At 44.3% G+C, this 19,451-nt stretch overlaps 2 protein-coding genes across 8 annotated transcripts; one reads left to right on the forward strand and one right to left on the reverse strand.

The window, feature by feature from the left end:
- Window positions 1–1,584: 1,584 nt before the first annotated feature.
- Window positions 1,585–10,909, reverse strand: LOC119148234 (C-type lectin domain family 2 member L-like). Of its 6 annotated transcripts, XR_005104335.1 has the most exons (8): window positions 10,584–10,909; window positions 8,903–9,071; window positions 8,040–8,102; window positions 7,794–7,939; window positions 6,570–6,957; window positions 5,871–6,022; window positions 3,654–3,757; window positions 1,585–2,747 (listed from the first exon to the last, which is right to left on the reverse strand). XR_005104335.1 is itself a non-coding variant. In XM_037388129.1 (6 exons), the coding sequence occupies exons 2-6, from the start codon at window positions 9,042–9,044 to the stop codon at window positions 2,642–2,644; spliced, it is 564 nt and encodes a 187-aa protein (XP_037244026.1). In that variant the 5' UTR covers window positions 9,045–9,071; window positions 10,584–10,898; the 3' UTR covers window positions 1,585–2,641. The 6 variants fall into 6 exon arrangements, 3 of the variants coding, with proteins under 3 accessions (XP_037244026.1, XP_037244024.1, XP_037244023.1); XR_005104336.1 differs by lacking the exon at window positions 6,570–6,957 and having other exon boundaries at window positions 10,584–10,904; XR_005104334.1 differs by having other exon boundaries at window positions 6,570–7,895; window positions 10,584–10,669.
- A 170-nt stretch (window positions 10,910–11,079) lies between these two features.
- LOC119148233 (C-type lectin domain family 2 member L-like) lies at window positions 11,080–16,359 on the forward strand. 2 transcript variants are annotated; one of them, XM_037388125.1, is made up of 6 exons: window positions 11,080–11,330; window positions 11,648–11,737; window positions 12,491–12,645; window positions 14,211–14,314; window positions 14,675–14,748; window positions 15,228–16,359. In XM_037388125.1, the coding sequence occupies exons 1-6, from the start codon at window positions 11,108–11,110 to the stop codon at window positions 15,269–15,271; spliced, it is 690 nt and encodes a 229-aa protein (XP_037244022.1). In that variant the 5' UTR covers window positions 11,080–11,107; the 3' UTR covers window positions 15,272–16,359. The 2 variants fall into 2 exon arrangements, with proteins under 2 accessions (XP_037244022.1, XP_037244021.1); XM_037388124.1 differs by lacking the exon at window positions 14,675–14,748.
- Window positions 16,360–19,451: the final 3,092 nt, after the last annotated feature.

The raw sequence follows: 19,451 nt of genomic DNA on the forward strand, positions 1-19,451 counted from the left end.
TTATCACTGATGGGCATGCCAGTTGCTTGTGCTGCCTGAAAGCTGCTTATCTCAAGTCAAACCTTTCCTTTAACAATAAAAATGATCCCTGTGAACTGCCAACACGGAGAAGGCCTTTGGTAACAGAAAACAGCTTAGAGTGCAGCCTCGACAAACACAAAACAAAATCTGGATTTGTACGGAAATTCCATTTATTCAAGACAGTTCTTGGTTACCTTTTTCTCTCAGGATCCCATAGTCAAGTTTTACAACAGTGAAAAGCCCCAAACTGTCCTACGCCTCCTATTCCACCTCCCCTCTCCAACAGCCCCTTTCCAGAAACTCAGTCCAGGAGCTTCCCACATTGCAAGTACTTTGAATTGTTGATACAATTCAATACAATTGAATAATTGCTCATTACATTCCTCTTAGTATTCCATTTGTAGCAAAATATTCCGAGTTATGACAGGTAGCAGCTTTTGAAATGCAGAGTACGAGTTCTGACTTCATTTGCACCAGTTTTCAAGGGATAACCTTAGTGCAGGTGGCTCTGGAAGCACCCGGGTGTGAAACTGGCATCAGTGGAACCTGATTCAGGATTAGCGTCTCTACACACAGCACCCCAAAAAGTAATTCAGTGACACACCCTGCCACCTCCTTCAGCACCATTATATAATGCTCTTTTTACAGGAATTTCTTACCAGGCTGCCGCATCATTCACAGCTGGACTTGAAGACCGTAAGGCCATTCCAACCTAAATGCTTCTATGATTCCATGACTAACATCATTAGCAGGCAAGATGTGAGAGGCAGAGAAACATACAACCCTCTGCTGACGTACCTTCAGTAACCAGCCAACTGAAGGCTCCAACAGAACTTCTGGCAGATGTTGCCGAGGCAAGTGAAGTTACCGCCCCCAATTATGGGCTCTACCCTTCTGCTGGAGGTTTCTGCAACACAGCACAACTGAGAGAAGATAACGTAGACTCTTCACACGCCCCCCAGGAATGCAGCAGCCGAGGGCTTGTGCTGACAATGCCTAAGAAGCTTCAGCAAAGGGACACTAGCAAATGGTAAACAGAGCAAGGTCTTAAAAAGATCGGTCAGGATGAGTTTGGTGCAATGCTCTGGGTGATGCTCTGTGTTGAGAAAGGAATGTAATTAGAAAAGGTTCCACTGATGATGTTAAAGGAATGTCCTCTGAATAATTAGAAAAGATATGGTGGGCGCCTGAAGGAGATAAGGAGACCATGAGTCAGGAAATCGTTGAACAGAGAAAGTTGAAAGGTTTACTCCACCTAGATCCCGTCTATTATGAATAGAATGATTAGATGTCACGACCAAATGAATATGTATATAAAGATGTTGTAACCTCTCACGAAAACTTTTCACTGAAAACTTTGGAGCTAGTTTGGCTTGTGCTAGTGTAGTGTAGTTAGTGTAGTGGAATGAAGCTGGGTTAATCAGCATTGATAACATACAGCTGTGGCAGGTTGGCCCATGTGGATAAGGTACAGCTGTGGCTGCTTAAGCAAAGTGGTTGAGAGCCAATGAAGAGAGAGCAGCCGGGGAAGAAGCAAGAGGAGAGAGAACACAGGCCCTGGATGAGGTGGCAGCAGAGGGACTGTATGAAGGGTATGCTGGTATGAGGTGGTGAAAGACCTTGTTGCAGCTGGATGGTTTTGAGAGTGCTGCAACAGGCTAGCTCCCCAATGCTGCATGAAATACATACCTCTGCTGCTCAAAGACAAAATTAGTCTCTGAGCAGTTACTCTGCCCGTTTTGGCACCAATGGTGGCGGCTCTCATGTCCCAGTCTGCTACAGCTGTCTGCTTAGAACCTTTTTTTCCTGCACTTTGTGTGTAAACACTGCAGTCTCCAGCGTCAGGAGATTTTGGGCACGTAGTGCTTGCAGGGGGTACAAAAAACCCCTGAATATGCCCTTTTCCTCAGTATTGTGCACTAGACTGGTCACAAATAACCCCGCTGCATTGGGGTGGGGGTGCTTTTGGCTTTTTTGCACAAGCTCAAATTTTAGCACGGACAAACCTGGTAAATATTAATTTGAAAGCCCCCACAAAAAAAGGCGGCATACGAAAGACTTTGTAGCCGCTTCCTTTGGTAAATATGGAACTTCTCATCATTCAGACATAGGAAGTGTTGACAGCAACGATGGCCACGGACCGGCATGGGTGCAAACTGAGGACATTAGCTTCATTAAAAGAACACAATTTCAACTGAAAGTCTTTCTATATAAGCATGCATAAGTCTATGCAGATAGTGATACAGCATAAAGTTCAGCAAAGTATAAAACATGTTTCCAGAGAATCAGAGGTGTCCTGGCTGGCTGGTGTCTCTGGCTGCTGTGTATCCCCAAGGCCACGTTCTAAGAGGAAGCAGGATACGAAAGAGATCCTTACTTATCAGAAGATTAGCAACAATCCCACTCAACCCTGAGCTTTGTCAGCCAGCACTGGTAAATATTGTAGGTGATCTGTAAACTGGACTAGCACACTCCTGTCCTAGGAAAGGCCACCTAGAAGCACGTTTTGGAAGCTCGGACAAATCCTCTTCTCTCCGATTTAGGCTGATGGTCTGAGACAGCATAGGTGCAGCACGTGTACCATCACTAGGCTGTATCAATGGATAGTTAAGTCATCGCTTTAGGGAAGCCTGACGCAGATGAAGTACCTAGGCAAAGAGCATGCTGATGTAGAAATAACGGAGTCATACAAGTAGGCACAGTCGGAGTGATTCTGTATGTGGAACCTGAAAAAAACACAGAAGAAAACAGCCAGTTTCTACTACCGAGTCAAATATTTTAGCCTGCGCTAAAACAAAAGCTCTGCTGAAGTAGTTCCCAGTTGATTTTGGTCCCTTGCAATATGGTCCCTTGCTGCAAAAAGCAAGGCGAGTGACAAGTCATGTTAGAAAAGCCTGTTTAGCTCATGCAGTGTTACATGAATCTCTGTTTCTATGAACAGTCCATAGCAGTTATCATACACTAACAGGAGGAAAGACAAAACACAGCTCATGATATATCCTGCCTAGAATTACTGAGGTCATAAACAGTCTGGTGACAAAGACAAGGGGAACTGCTGTTTGATGAGCCTGACACAGAGCTGTTGTAGTCCACACATTCTCTAACGTAAATGGGGAAATCTGGGTTGTCTACAGGTTGTGACAAACTTACTGAAGCAGACAGGATTTTTCTTACAAAGCTGCTTAACCCATCTGAAGATGATTACTCCCTCATACCTGTCACTTCATCCTCTTTCATCCCTAAAAAATGTATGCATATTTGCTAGATACTGTGTATTTCAGGAAGACAAGCACAAAGGATCACAATGGAAACCAAAAATTCTGAAGATCTGAAAAACTACTGAGAAGTCTATATTATGTACTGAAAAATATGTATAAATTAAGGTAAATAGGGATGTTCAATAACTTTATCTTGATGTGCTGAGCTACCAAAAAAAAAACCCTTTTGAATCAGGGACTTCCCTACACTGGTGCTGTTGGGAGTCAGATCGACAATAACTGCAAAAAGTTAATTTGCAAAGTCACAGTTATAAATCACAGGAAAAAGAAAAATCCTGATAAAAATAACATTATGCTGTAAACCCTAATACTACATTTGCTTAAGTACGTATTAAACAATCACAAGGAACTTACTTGTCCATCTCCAAGGCAATACCATTCTCCCAGTAGTATCTTTCACCTATCTTGTGCAACCCAATCCAGGCCTCTTCAAATTTCAAAAGCTTAGTGAAAGCCTGCTTTAAAAAAAAAGGCATTTTTTATTTTTGTCATCATGAAGTCTCACAATGAGAAGCAAATTCTTCCTGTGAGTTTTGAGGAGGACTAGTTCATCACTTTGTCATCTAGAACACTCCCATAAGCATTTCACTGAGAGTTAAGAGCCTAATTCTGCCTTTAAATTGACCATTACAGTATAAACTTCAGTTAAGTTACTCAGTTCTATACCCTAGAAAATTATTACTGCTCACTACATGCAAAAATACCCCCCCACCATGTATTAGTTGTCTATATATGTTTATCAACCTCTATATATGCAGCTTGGTCTAAATAGGCTGGTACGTACATGTGTTTCTTGCCTTTCAGATGGGCCTGTGGGAACGCCTCTCCTTCCCAATTAGTGTTTTAAGTAACTTACTTTTAAAGGTTTACTATCTGTGGATTTACAGATAAAGAATAAAAGACAGTTCACTGCTCCAGAAGCCTGCAACTTATATCAAACACAGCAAAGAATGATGGAGGACAACAGGAACAGCACTTGCAATGGGTTAATATTACAGAACTCCCTGCAACAAGCTATCTATCATTAGGCTCAGTGAACTTAAAAATTAGGTAAATATTAGTTGTCAGTCTGGACTCTAATGGATGTGGAAAGAGTGCACCGTTATGCGCTTCCACTCTCCTCTAGCAATTGCAATTCAATACAGTTCAGAAGAAACTGCCTCAGGAGGGTCCCAGTGCCATTTCTGTAGGTTTTGGTGTATCTTCTTCTGATACGGCTCATGCTATCCAGCGCTGGAGACCAGACAACACATACCATAGAGCACTGATCTGGCCCAGTAAGCCAATGTCAGTGTTCCTGTGCTTTTCTTTCATAAGTTGTGTTTACAGTTTGTAGCTGTAAGCTTTTTAAGCAGCAGTTTAAATAACACCAATTTCTGCCTAGCCGGTTATCAGCTGTGTATCACAGGCACTGAATTAGAAGTGAAGCTTTTAGATGTGTAAGGAAGAGAGGCATTTACAAATTTGCTAAGAGGTGATCGCTCACAGGGCAGCAATGCAGAACGGGCTTGTTGAAAGACGACGATCTGTCAAATGTGGTTGGAATTACTGTAGAAGAAAGGGGCCTCACGACGGGATAAAATGAGAGACCACGTTCAGTAAGGGACTCATACATGAAGAAAGAGCTAGGCCCTGCACCCTTCTCATTGTTGAAATTCTTATTGGTGCAAAAATATTTATTAGCTCAAGTAAAATTCAGATGCGACTTAATCTGTGTAACTTCACTAAGGTTTCCTCCATTTCCGTACCTGCTACACCACTAGTATGTACCAGCCAACCGGAAAAGTAGCCTTTTGACCTCTATTCAACAATCACAGTAACAAGAAAGCTCAAACATCAATTTATCCAAAAACTTTTTGATGAAAGTAATTTCTCATTGACAATACTCAAAAGGCAGCAGATCTCCAAAAGCACACTACAGTTTTAGTAGCATGCAGTAGCAAGATGACACTAGCACTCACAGACTCAGTGCAACTTGGTCCACAATACAGGCAAATCAAAATATTTTTTAAAACTTAACAGCATGAGAAAATGTTAAAACCAGCTTCAGAAGAGGTATATTCCCACCACTGGTATAAGCATGTGTCTCTAAGAGACATTACGGCGTATCTAAAAAAAGAAGCAAGCATATAAAGACGGGTAATTTCCACTATACTGAGAAACGGTTTTAAATGTTCAGTTTCTTATAGAAACCAAAGTATCCATTTATTTGTCTGTACTGGATGTCGGACAGACTCATACCTGCTTTGAAGGTGAAGGTCCATAGGACAGAAAAGTAAAACTAGGCAAACTCTTCATAACACAAGAGCTTTTCATAGTCGCTCAAGTCAAATGCGGGCACCAAGCAGTGCGGAGTGTTTAGGCACTGCTGCTGCACCTGCTGCAGTCAGCTAGCCGCTTACAGTAACAAAGCAGTACTTCCCACTACCTGAATTCACACAGCTTACTGATTTTACAAAGACTTACAGGATAAGCATTGCATGCCAAAAAAAAAAAAAAAAAACTTTGTCAAGGAAAGAGGGAGATACAGAAGTTGTAGTCTGTATTGTTGTTGGGTTCTTGCCTCATTACCATTTCATCCGGGCTTTCAAAAACAGCTAGCGAGGATCCATGCTCAGTACAGAAGGTCTGACTAGACGTCCAGTTTTTTTGCTCCTCTGGGAAGAAATAACATTTCTCTCTGTAACCTATCCAGTCCCTGGGGCACATCCCAGGTTTTGCACCTACAAAGGCAAAGAGAGAACAAAATTTCTACCTGTTAAGATATTAGCATTCATTAGCATAATTCAACCTAAAATGTAGATTTTTCTGAAAGCAAATGCCACACTAGATGCCAGAAAAGAAGCCAAAGGAAGGGCAAGGGTCCTAAACTTCCCTGCCTTCCAGGCACTGTCTTCAGCTGAGAAACGTTAGGAGTTGGGGGATACAGCCTAATCCTAATGATTACAATCAGTAGAAAGTGTAGGGTTTGGAAAACACTCCTGAATTTCGGAGAATCAGAGGTATTGATAATTGACAATTTATACTTGACACATTTTAAAGCTGACAATAGGGTAATCAACCTCACACGGTTAATTTATTGATCAAATTAATTTTAAGAAATGAAGTTGTCTGAACATCTAAGACTGGTGAGGTATTTCATGAAGAAAAGTTGCTCAGATTTTGCATCAGACCTTAAGCATTTGACAGATCTATGTGAAGGTAAGTAAATCAGGTGTTGATATGATGCTAATGAAAATTGTCTGTTAATGAAGAGGTGAAAGTTATTACCACTTTGGAAATAATGGTTTGGAGAATGGTTCATTGGAGTTGTTCAACAGCGCGTTTTGATGCCCTCTCCATCTTCTTTCTGTCACAGCTCTGTAGGGCTGACAGGATTCACTGGCATGTTTTGTTTCGGTGACGTTTAATTTCTTGCAATGAAGATAATCAATTTCCATCTACTTTGGTTTCTATTTTCCAGACAAAAATAACCTGCCCCGATTGTTACTGAATGGTTACAGTGACCTTTTCTGTGCAGCATGGTGTCTTTTATCATACACCCAGGCTCATGCAGTGTATAAAGCGTATTTCCCCGAGTCATCCTGCTGGGATTGAATTCAGACCTTCTGCACCCAAAGGGCAACTATCCACTGCTTAACCCTGGAGATGGCCAATACTGAAATGAAAGTGACTGGCTGTTACACGAGTAGAGAGGCTTACAGAAAGTGAACTGCTCTCTTCTTTTCTCATCAATTACATGTAGCAAAGAGAGTAGCTGGAGACCCCTTAGCAAATCACCTGTGAGCACTGCCCTCAACCCCTGAAAGAAAATGTGACTGATTCCATTTAAGTAAAAGCCTAAAAAAGCAAAGAAAAATCAACAGGGACAGATGTCACCATCATCCTCCACCCGCTTCCATGTATGTGCGGAGGACCTCACTACTACACCCATGTTGCAGGGGGCAGCCCACAGATATATTTAATGCAGAGATTCAAGAGCTCCCTTGCAGACGAGGCTGTGGAGGCTGCATCGAGATACTCGTGCACACCGTGACTTGGATACCTCAGGTAGTACCGCAGGCAGCACAGCCTTTGCTCCTACAGAAGGGTTCTGCACAGGACAGCAAGTGCACATCTGGCCTCTACTGTGCCAGCGGGAGGTAGGGCTGACTTCTTAAAGCTACAGCATGTAACACAAATGAATTTTTTAAAAAGAAAGAGGCAGAACGATCCCCAAAGACTATTTCTGAAGAAGATGAGGCAACTGCTATTACCTAGTCGTCTGCCAAGTGTGACAATAAAGGAGCCCTCAAGCCCACATATATGAGCAGCCCACACAATAAGCTTGGAATCTATGTCTGAAGATGTGATGTCAGCTTTAGTGCATGCACTAGCTGGTATAATCAGCTAAGTTTCTGGTGACAAGCACAGGCAAGACATGCGTACACCACGGCCAGGCAAGAAACTACACTCTTATGACCAGTAACAATGCAGGGAAAAGAAACAGTTTACCGCTGTATCATCTGGATTTTATCTGCAGGGAGAATCCTCTCTCCTTTTGTATTCTGCCTGGAGGCGTGGAGGTTATTCCATCTTATACCAACATCAAAACAACTGAAATAGTGATGGAAGTCCCAGGTTTTGTCACGCTGCAGGCACTGCAGAGTACTAGTATCAGTGTGTTTGACCGCTGTGATCCTGGACCAGTCAGCAATCAGAGGAAATCTCTCTCATATGGAAGATGTTCCAAAAGCTTACCAGATGGAAGTCTGCATTTAGTGATGAAGGAAAGCACCAGCACCAGCACAACTAGCAGAAAAACTGGCAACAGACAGAAAAAAAGAATCATTAAAGGTTTTGTATATATGAGCATTTAGGCTCAGTCTGTATTTCAGTATTAAATGAGACAGCAGCAGGATAACCGTTCATTTAAGCTCCAAGTATGTAAATCAAAGCACTGTTAAAGTCAACCAAGGCACCCTGAATTGACATTTATGTACCGGACAGTTTGATAAAATGATCAGCTATCAACTAAGTCACTTTTTTTTTTATTTGTATACAACCTAAAGTTTTCCACAGATGTGCAGATCCCTGTACAGCAAATTTAAGTCTTCCAGTCCCAAGTTTATCACCTCCTCTATGTTCTGCAAACCATTTAGCAAGAACCTCTCAGGAGGCTGAGAACTCGCAGGTCATGCTAACTCCAATCAAGCTACACCCACATTTGGAAAACAGGATTCTCACACAATTCACACATTAAAAGTTAATGTTCGTAGCATGGCTGCAGTCTTGAATCAAATGTCTTTTTTCTTTGTCACAAGCAGTCCTTCATGCACAAATTTCAGTGCAGATGTGCAAGCTCATCTGTTGCAAACTACTTTCTCTAATGAGGCTTGGCTTCACTTTCTACATCTTGTCCAGGAGTATTTCATACAGACATTACTACATGGGAAAATGTCCTTTTTGACACAAAAGGATCAAACATGAACAGTTGACACTTGGATCAAACAGAACAGTAATCTTAATTTTTGTGACCACAGCTTTGACCAGAAGTAAACTCCCAGGGACCCGAAACTAGACTTGGAACTAGACTTCAGGCTTCCTGCAGGAAGCTGTCTTACCACACACGCAATATTTGTGCTTCTTGAACCACTCTTCAAAGCATCTCCTTGTCCTCCACACGCATGAACTAGCTTCCACGCCTTGACTGGCATCTTGTTTGGCATTACTGGATTTTGCATCCTCCAGAAATGCTTGTGTCATCTGGGCGATCTCAGTGTCCACCTACAGCTGGGAAACAAAAAAGAAGCTATGTTTAGTGAGTTCTTCCCCTGCTGTCCATAGATGAGTGGAAACAGTAGAAATCCCAAAGCTGCCTTAGTCATTGCCTGTACCTGAGGGGATGAGGGCAGCGTGGACGGAGAAATGAGAAAACAAATCGAAAATGAGGAGCTTGTGCACCACATCTGAGGCCCACCAAAAGGAGAAGGTGGGCCTCAGATACACTGTACATACCCTCCTCCCCAGGGAGGGGAGTAATGGGGAGTGAGGACTGCAACAGAACAAAGGGAAGGACAGAGCAGAGGGGAACAGGGTGACAGGGAAGGGATGGGGCATATCAAGGCAGGAGGGAAAGGCCACAAAGCACAGAGCTTTCAACTTCACCACTACCTAGCTTAAAGTAGTTTCATCTGCATGTGAAAAGCTAGGGCAACCTCCCAGGCAAGACTGAACCTGGTCTGCAGAGGGAAGGTCACTGTACCCTTTTGTGCTCGCTCCAGGGAGTGATGTTTTCCTCCGTTTTTCTGAAATCCCACTTTCAATCACATAAATTTAACAGGGAGAAGTCACCCAGAGAAGAACACGCAGCTATAAACATGACTGCATCAGTGCAAAACCATCAATTCATCTTCATGAATTAGGTTATAAAGATCATAATGATGGGGGGGGCGGGGGGAACCAAAAACCTCTTTAAAGGTTGTAAACCTCAAAAGCCTCTTTGGAGGCTTCGACATCTTTACTTTCACTACTGTTATTATTTATCTTAATTAGCGTATGCCTAAGAGGTCGCTTCAACTCCACAAATTCGTAACTGTAATTTGATGCCTGATTCCTAAGAATCAGCTTCCACTTGCGCTCGGTCCGTCCTACAGGAAGAGAAAGAAACTAAGGCTTGGAATTCCATCCCCAGCCAGCTGCTCTTCCCCCAGCGCCTCTGCCGACCGCCCCGAGCACGTCCCCAGGGCGCCTCGTCCGTCTCGCTGCCCGGACGGCCCCGTCCGGCCGCGCAGGCGCGTTCGCCCCGACGCTGCAGCGGGCTGGCGCCGGGGGGGGGCTCACAGGCGGGACAACGCCCACGAGCCGCCACGGCTTTCCGCGGGGCGCAGCGAGGCGGCCGGGGGGGGGTCGGGCGAGCCACCCCCACCCCCCCCAAAACGCTGCTTGAAGGCAGAGGCTCCGCGGCCTGACGTCTGGGAGGCCGTTAAACTTAAAAACTAACGGCTGCGACTTCTCAGTGAGCCACAAAGCACCACACTGACTGTCCGCGACTAAGTTTCGCCCCCAGGCCGCGGGCACCCCGGCCCCGCCCGCCCCGCGCGGGTACATCGCCCCCCCCCTCGGCCCCACCGGCCCGAGCCGCCGCGGGAGCCGGCCCGCCCCTTCCCCGGCGCTGCGAACGGGGTCTCCGCCTGCCGCCCGCCGCCCCGTGGGCACGGAGGTGCCGCCGCAGCCCGACCCGTTGCGGCTGCCGCGCCCGCCGACCCCTTCCCCGCCGCGCGGCCCCGCCCGCCCCCTACTCACGCCGTGCCGGGACCGCCGCGCGCGCCCCGACCCTTCCTCCAGCCGGCGGGAAGCGAGGAGCCCGTTGACCCCTGCGATGACCGTGGCCGGTGAATAGCGAATGCTGTGCCACTTATCTACAGGGTGACGCACCTGCGTTTAGTTAAAAGTCGGGAAATGTCCAGGGACCCTTACTGCCGCATGGCGGATGCGCACGCGGCCAAGTCCTTGGGTCGGTTGTCGCTAGATGGGCCGTTTCGTCTCAGATTCCCGTTGCACGTGCAACGCAGCGAAGATGGAGGCTTTAAACATGACGCCAAGGGACGGAGCCTGCGCAGAGACCACGCCCAGGGACACTGCGCAGGCGCGAGATGTGTCAATGATTTCTCAGAATTGTAGCGAATATGTAAATGATTTCCCGGACAAATAACGGATAGCTATGAGTAAAGCAGGGACTGAAAAGACCCCTCGGCGTGCAAGACTTTGGTGAAGCGATCCCCCGTGCACCCAGCGCTGCCGAATAAAGACACCCTCCGCTCGCTCGGATGTTGGTGACGGATTCTTTCATCCCCCGGCGAGAGGCGCCGCTCGGCCCTACTGGCGCAGCGATGCGCTGCGGCGGCTGCGGCGCCTCCGACCCGCTGCTGCCCCGGTTGCCGCCTGGCGACGGCTGCCCCGCGGCCTGCAGCTCGGCGGGGCTGGCGGCGGCGATACGGAGGGAACAGCCGCTCGGGACAGCGGCAGCTCCCCGGCGGCAGGACTGGCCGGGTGAGCCGGGCGCGACGGGACGGCGGCTGCGAGCGTGGCCGGGAGGAGCGGGGCGGGCTGGGCGGGCTGGGCGCGGAGCCCCCCGCCTGCCCTGCTCCGGGCGGGCGCCTCGGGGGCTGCTTCTGGGGGATCCGGTAGCTTCATCCCTCTGCTGACCTGGGGGGTTTTAAGTGCTGGAGCCCAGCTGTACGCGGGGGTCTCGGGGTAACCTTAACGGACATCGTGCATCTATCTCTGCATGGGTTGTTTTTTTGACCGGACTCTTCTGTTTCTTACACGTGCTTTACTCCCTAACGTGCACTTCTTTCGCTTTTTAGATACATGCGTACCGCTCTCTTTTTGGAGAACAGTTGCAGGAACTGTCATCGTTGTTTCTGTGATTCTGCTGTGCATGAGGGTTACCTTAAGTGAGTGCGTCTATTTGTATAAAAAACAAGCCCTGGAAATAGAAATTCAGTGCTGCTCGCCGTCACTATGCGCTCATTGTTGCCGCGATCTTTCAGCGTTCCTGTCAGGGCCACTCCCGTCCGTTACGGCCCCCTAGAAAAGGAAATTGAAACTAATTGCACGTCTGTTTGTTCTTGGGCAGTTGTTCCCGATAGCATTAAACTGACTTTAATTTTTCAGTTTTGCAGCAGGATTTCATTGTACTGCAGCACAGCAAAATGCTGATGCGTGACAGAGTTCAGCAGGCAGTACTGGCTTCTTGACCTGGCTCTGGCCTGTTATTTTTAGAGCTGAGTATATTGAGCTGCCCCCTGTTTAGGGTTACATTTTAGCTGCTTCAGGGTAGGTAACTAGTGTCTAGGTTTGTACTCTGTCAAAGACAGCCTTCTGCCCTGCTGTGCCCACCCCTGACGTCTCCAGTGTAGCTGGAGCTTTGCACTTGCTCCTGTCGGAGGCTGTTTGCTGGCACATGCCCAGCATGGGATCAGGGATTACTGCACCCACATAAGCTGGGTATCACTGGAGAAAACTGAAGACTGAGCACAATCCTTCAGTTGCATTATGTTCACGCACCTCCTGCTTAATTCAGTGCAAGTCACAGATATTTTTAAGCTAGAGGAAGCAGGTCTAGAATGTGTAAACTTGTATACAATTGTATTTTAAATAGGTAACGATGAGTAAATAACATTATTTTCATTTATTCGTTTGAACAGAAGGTCCACAGCTGGAGACGTGCCCTGATGACTGGCTGTACTACCAGAAGAAGTGTTACTATCATTCAGAAGCTGTAGCAAGTTGGAATTCCAGTCAGGAGTCCTGCTCTCGCTATGGCGCTTTCCTTGCAGTGATTGACAGCCACCAAGAGTTGGTAAGGTGTCCAGCATTCAGTGTTATGTCTGTTGCCCTAACAGCTTCTGTAACTCCATCACTTGTTCCCTTGCATAGCTTGAAACCCAGCATATATATGTGTGCCAGACTTCTTTGCCACCAGTCGGTACAACCTGCGGACTTTTTTCAGTGCGATGTGGTCTGTTCACTAAAATCCACTGAGAAATTCTGCTGCTACCTTAGAATGCATTGCAGAAATTTAAAAGGCAAACAATGTATAAATGTAAAGTCAAGTCTGAAAGAATATAAAAATGGAGTTGTGACTCCACATTACTAATAAAGGAGGATTTAAATTTAACTGGCAGTTTACGTGTCCATTTGAAGTCAGGCAATTTCACCTGTTCTCTCCTCTCATATCCTCTTAATGTTCATTCCTTCTCCAGGTACCCAAAAGTACAGTCAACAGCAATTTCCACACTAAATACAGCTCTAAACTAATTTTGAGCTTACAGACCACTAGTGGACATTAATGTGTTTTATCTTCTCGATAACCCTTTAAGTACACACTTCTTTAAAAAGGAGCTTTCATTAGCATAACAAATGGTTTAGTGGCCCACTAGGGAACAGAAATGTGCTGTTGGTTCAGTGCAAAGTAGCCAATCCCTCTGTTTCCACAAAAGGCGGAGACTGGCTGTAGTTATACGATGCAGGGACCCATGGTATTGAAAATACCTGCTTTGTGCAGTAGGTTCTACCTGTGGGTTTTTGTTGTTTTCAAACCATTTTTTTTACTATGTTCTTTAAGTCTTCTCTGGTGTCCTACCAATTCAGGGTGTTCTTTATGGCTGAGAAAAACAAAAGAAAATAGCAGTATAGCAAATGTGTTTTCAGAGACGAATATAGGATCGTAAGGAAAGAATAGAGAAAGACTTCGTTTTATTTGTACTGCAGACAGTAAACTGTGTATGTGCCCTTGAATGCCCTGGAGTTTGGGTTTAGGTAGTCCCAACTGACATTATGGTCACAAATATAGGGAACAGGAAAACAGAATGAACTCACACACTTTAGAATACAACTAGTGTCAAGAGTGAAAGTGCGAAAATTGGGAAGTTGAGGGATTTTAAATGTGTGACTTGATTTTGATGGAGACATGACATCCAAGGAATTATGGTGACATAAGAGTCAAGGCAACCTGTGCTACATCAGGCATTGTGTCCCTGCTAAATATACGTCCTTGTACTGAAATGCCATTCTCATGGTGATACAGTGAAACCATTGTACTGGCTGGCTATTGTGTAAGTATGGTATTTCTGGTGACATATGTGGATGTTTTTAATTACAGGGTGGGGCAGGGTATAGGTGGATGGTCAGTAACACTCCGCATGACTACCAGCTAAATAGCTGGGACCTCATTGACTATTAGTAATGGATCTAGGGATTCCTTTAGTATTTCATCTCATTAAATTTAGCAGTAAAACCTCAGTGACCTGTGAAAAAAAATAGTCCACCACTGTGTATTCTGTGATGCAGTTTTTATATAAGAAGCTATATAATCATAAAAAAAAAATCTAATAGCCATGTCATTTTATTCTGTATTTTGTCTAGAACTTTATAATGTACCGACTACGCATAACAGACTTCTGGATTGGGCTGCGCAGGAAAGGAGGCAAATTCTTCTGGGAGAATGGAGAGTCATTTGATACAAAGTTGTGAGTTTTCTTTCAAATTTACTATGTGGGAGGAGAGTCAGTAGCTTTTTTGTCCAAGTAAAAAAGTTATTCTGTGTTACTGTTCTACTGTGGATAAACCGGCATATCTTACCAAATGAGGGCTGTCCTATGGCTGTAAAAATGCTAATAGTATGCTATAAAACTAAGTTATGTCCCCATAGAAGTGGAGAAGGGGCATCATTGCCTGCTTTTTCTTGTGTTTGCGTAGCAGCTGTTTGGTTGTGCCTAGAGTAACTTGTTTTCGTGCAGTGGAGTGGATAACATTTGCCTTATTAGGAAGAATTACCAACATTAGATATTGTAAATTGTTTGAATTCCCTTGCCCTGTTGGTCTTGCAGGATTGATTCAACACTCAGCCAGCACAGACAGGGCTTCTTAAGACCAACTGAGGTGCTCGGGACCACGTTGCAAGGTCACTGGGCTGGGGGGTTGTGTCTCAGAAGGCATTGCTTTTGCCCACTTTGTATCCCGGAGATTGGCTCTCTTTGCAGAGACTCAGCAAAATCGGTGGGAAGTGGTGGCAGGGCCCCAGTCTGGCCTGGAGTACTGCTGCCATGGGTCCCCCAGGGATCCTCACTCTCTCCTGCTCAGGAGAATTGTGCCTTTTGTACTTACAACACATTGCAGACTGTGAAGTACAAGTACCTGTGGTGCATCTCTGTGGGGATCAAAGCAGCTTACTTTAATAGAAGCTGAATCAGAGCATCACGATGTCTTCCATGTGCACCTGAATTCTCATCCTTCCAATGAGAAGTGAGGCTCATTTTTAATAGTTCTGTGCTTCATTCTCCACCGTCTTAAAGACACCGTTTTACAAAGAATAAGAAATAAGTCTTCTAATTTTTAGACCAGAGTTCTGCTCTAATTTTTATTTTTCTCTTGGCTTTTTAGATTTCATGTCAATACAACAAATGACGGAAACTGTGTCTGTATAGATTCACCCTTCATCTCTACGAGAAGGTGCTCCTCGCTCAGGGACTCGCTTTGCACCATTGATCTGTTTAATGCCTAGACAAACTCTTAACAGGGAACAGCTGGCTGTGCAAATACAGAGCCTTTCTCTACAAGAAGTCGGAATTCAGAATATTGAAAGTTCATCATTTCAGAAAATGGACGTCTGGTTGCTGTAGGAGGTCCATGAGGGCAAGAGGTGCTGTGGCAAGGATCATACCTAAACTTCTCCAGGAGAAGCATACAGGGAGTAATAGTGACTCCATGTGAAAGAGGCAATTAGTTAAGAAGTGGCAGTACCGAGAGGAAACAAAGATACAATGGCTGTGGCAAAGAACAAAAGTTGCATCTTGGTAATACAGTTTCATTGTTGAAACTACTGAAGAACACAGCAATGTATACTTTCATTGAGAACTCTCCACTTAATAAATGATAATAATCATTATATCTAATTATCACTTAAATAATGCAAAGCCTTATTTTTTAAAGCAGCTAAAAGCATTGTTGGATGGACATGAAGGTCTTACTGAAAACACAGTTCATAGTGAACGCAGTGATGTTTTATCTGGTCCTCTGGAGCTCTGTAAATCTTTTTCTGAGAACTTCCAGTTTGTCTTTGTGGTAACTGTGTGAAATTTCATAAGGTGTTTTGACTTCCCTCCCCTTCTTTTCCCATGGGTGCGGGAGGGGGCCTGGAAATCAGGACCGTAGGTGGCAATCAGTTAGCTGAGGGGAATGTGCTCGAGCTTGTAGGTCATGAACCCTGGGAGGACAAGGAGTGTGAACAGATAGCAATTAACAGGATGAGTGGGAACAGGTAACAATTAACAGGATGAGTCCTGCCGAGGGAGGATAGGGGAGTGAGAGTGAGGAAGGGATGGGCCAAGGAGAGGTAACACTTTGCTGTTAATTGATGACTGTAAACACTTACTTAAAGTGTCCTTTGTTTGTAGTTAACCACCAATCAGGGGTTGCCTAGTATGTAATGGAATCACTCTGTTTAAAGCGCGCAGCTTCTGAAAACATATAAACTCGTGGTTGTGTACGATAAATCGACATTTGCTTGCATCAAGCAGCGTCCCAGCTCTCCATCGCAGCTCATGGGGTTTTCAAATGTGATTGGTCTCATAGAATCATTGAGGTTGGAAAGAACTTTGAGATCATCAGGTCCAGCCATTAACCAAGGACTGTATGTGATATCCAAGGATATAAGCGTGAGCTTTGTAAGCCAGGAAGGCAGATAATAACTACATCTTCTAGCAAATGGCACTGGTCTTACAAGTCATATAGAGTGGAGCAGATTACACGTACTTATTCTCTATCACTCTGGCCTGATCTGGAAACATGACTGCCACTACCCAAAACTTCCCTGAATATGTGACTGTCATTTTGGGAGAGCTGAGGAAGTCAACTGCATTTAGAAGGGGAGAGACATGATACGTCGCATGGAAGGTGTTCTAGGGCACCTTAAAGTGAGGTGCTGTGGTGTTTATCTGTTTGCTTGCGCGGGGGGGAAAAAAAGGCTTTTATTGACTCCAGCACCGCTGTTTTATCGAGTGACTTGTGTGGGCAAGGATAGTTTTAACAGTCCATGGGAGGACCCTGGATTAATCTGTTTAAATTCTTGGTATGGTGTCCTGAAAATGGGTAGTGAGGGCATGAGAGGCTCACCTGGAAGATAGGTGGTTGGCTCCTGCCTGGTCACTCTCAGATTCAGCAGATACCTGCTTCCCAAAGTACGTGAATTAGAAAGGGTGGTTACTGGGTTTAAAAGTGTGAACAAGAATAAAGGCATTTTAAGCTAGGAAAACATTCTAGTCAGAAACAGGACACCATGTTAAGCTCACAGGGAAGATGAAGAGTCTGGCATACTGATCTTCAAAGAAATGGGAAGAAGAAAGCGTATTACTATAAATGCACTTGGTATTTATCCAGAAGACGTACTCCTTTGGAGGGAAAGAAATAGGCGAGAGGAGAAACTGGAACAGAGTAATCAATATATCTTTGCTTCCCATGGTCATTCTCCAAGAAAGCAAGTAAGGAATTGTGGACAGGATTCAAACTCCAGGGCAGGGGCCTACTTCCCACCACAGCTCGAAAGTTCAGTTGAAAGAGTCACATGAAGTGCCAGCCATGGTGAGAAGTCCATTTTGTGGTCTCTGTAAATTGCCTTGTAAATATGCCAGTAAATACTTCGGATAGTTACTCGGTATGATGCTTTGGGTCTCTGCTTTTTGTTGAGCTTCTTCCTCAGCTTTTGGTTTGTGGTGGTCCAAGACTGCTTTGTTTAGCTTATTATACCTGCTTCCTTACGGATGTTTAATTACTGTCTGTAGGTGGGCACAGAACATTTTTTAACAGTGAAATTCACAAACCCCGTGTAGGACCATGACAGAGTCTGTGAATTCATTATAAGCCTGACTGACTCTGAAGCGTCACCCTTCAGGTGACCCCTTCTCCCATGGTCCAGCCCAGGGGCTCAAGACCCAATTTCATCTCAACTGATACATTGCTTTCCCAGCTTGACCTTAGACTTGCCCTTGATGATCGGACACTTGGCTGAGCAAAGTTACTGACTGCACCTTCCCTGCTCCCATTAAAAAGTCTCACATGGCAGCTAAATTACAGCTAATTTCTAATAGCTAGTTGAAATAGCTTTAAGAAAATTAAAACCCATATAAACTTCCCTTCATTTTAAGCTTTTTTTGTCAAGGAAAACTTGCACAGTATGCATCGGTGTTGTGAGCTTCCCACACAAAGTTAGTTGAGGAGCAGAGTCACTTCTCAGTGATTTTGTAATTGCAATTCCAACAGGTGGATTGCTGAACAGAGTCTCCTTTTAAGCTTTCAGTCAGAGTAGCAGCCCATAAAAACAGAAGTTGAAAATAATACTTGGGTAAATATAATTGCTATGTATATTTCCTGGTAAAATTTAAATGGGGTCAATGGGTACATTATTTCTTGGTCTTCTAGGTTATAAAGTTTTTGTGTAGTAACCTCTTTGGCAGGCAGATCAGTTTTCCCTGCAGGATCTGCACAGAATCCAACATATTGTCTGTGATCACTTAATACAATCATAATTAGATTTGTTATAACAATTAAATTACATGTCTTTTCAGAAGTAGTTTCCTCATTCACCAAATAACATTTTCCATCTCCCAAAGTATGAAATTCCCCTGTGATTCCCCTGCGCTTCCTTACCACACTTGGACATGCTGTGAAGGTTGTCAATTCCCAATGGATTCATGCTATCCCTAATTCTGTAACTGATGGAAAAGTGATGATTTTCATTCAAAAGAACTGACTGGTACAGACAAACAAACCCAACTGGTAAGAAATAATCAGCAGCTGGAAGTTTTGCACAATGCTGAACTCCAGGAGAAGAGCAGGAGTCTGTGGGAACTTTTGCTCGTGTTTTTCTAAATATCACAGGAAATATATCTGTCTAGGCCAGCATTAGCAAAGGAAGGAAATTACAGGGAGTGAACGGTAGGAGCACTTGTCTTTCTCAGCAGTTTCACTTTTGCTTGCTGGTATTTATGGAATACCTATCATTCTTAAGTGCTTTCTTCTAAGCTATTGAAGCCATTCAGGCTTTGATTGAAATAAATGGACAGCAATCCCTGAAACAATAGGGGGGTTTATTCATTTTAGAATTACAAATTTTATCTTTTTTAATTCCTTAATATGCAAATAATACTTGTCCAAAACTATACAGTAAAAAATAAGTTATCCAAGCTTGCAAATGATACTTTAAGTGAGCAGAGCAGGGGACAGATCAGAATTCAACAGTATTCCTTTTTAAGCCCATATCCAAACTAAGACAGCATGTAATAAGAACAAGAGTAAGAATAAGAATAAACTGCTATGATGTTTCCTGCAAGAATAACACAGCAGTATTAGAGCTTTCAGTTTGTCTATTCAAAATTTCATCAACATATTTTCCTAGGAATTTTATCTGAAATACCACTGCTTCTAGTGGGATTTCACAACAGTTCTGAGTTTTTTTAATGCATCATAAAACCTTTAAAATCAAGGCTTTTATAAACACTGTGCATAAAATACTGTGTCACATTTTGGCAGAAGGCAGCTGATTATTAATTCAACCCAGTGTCACGTCCTTGTTATTAGCGCTGTTCATGATATGCACTGTGCAATACATGC

Source organism: Falco rusticolus, chromosome 5 (assembly GCF_015220075.1).
Source record: "Falco rusticolus isolate bFalRus1 chromosome 5, bFalRus1.pri, whole genome shotgun sequence".
NCBI classification, from domain to species: domain Eukaryota; kingdom Metazoa; phylum Chordata; class Aves; order Falconiformes; family Falconidae; genus Falco; species Falco rusticolus.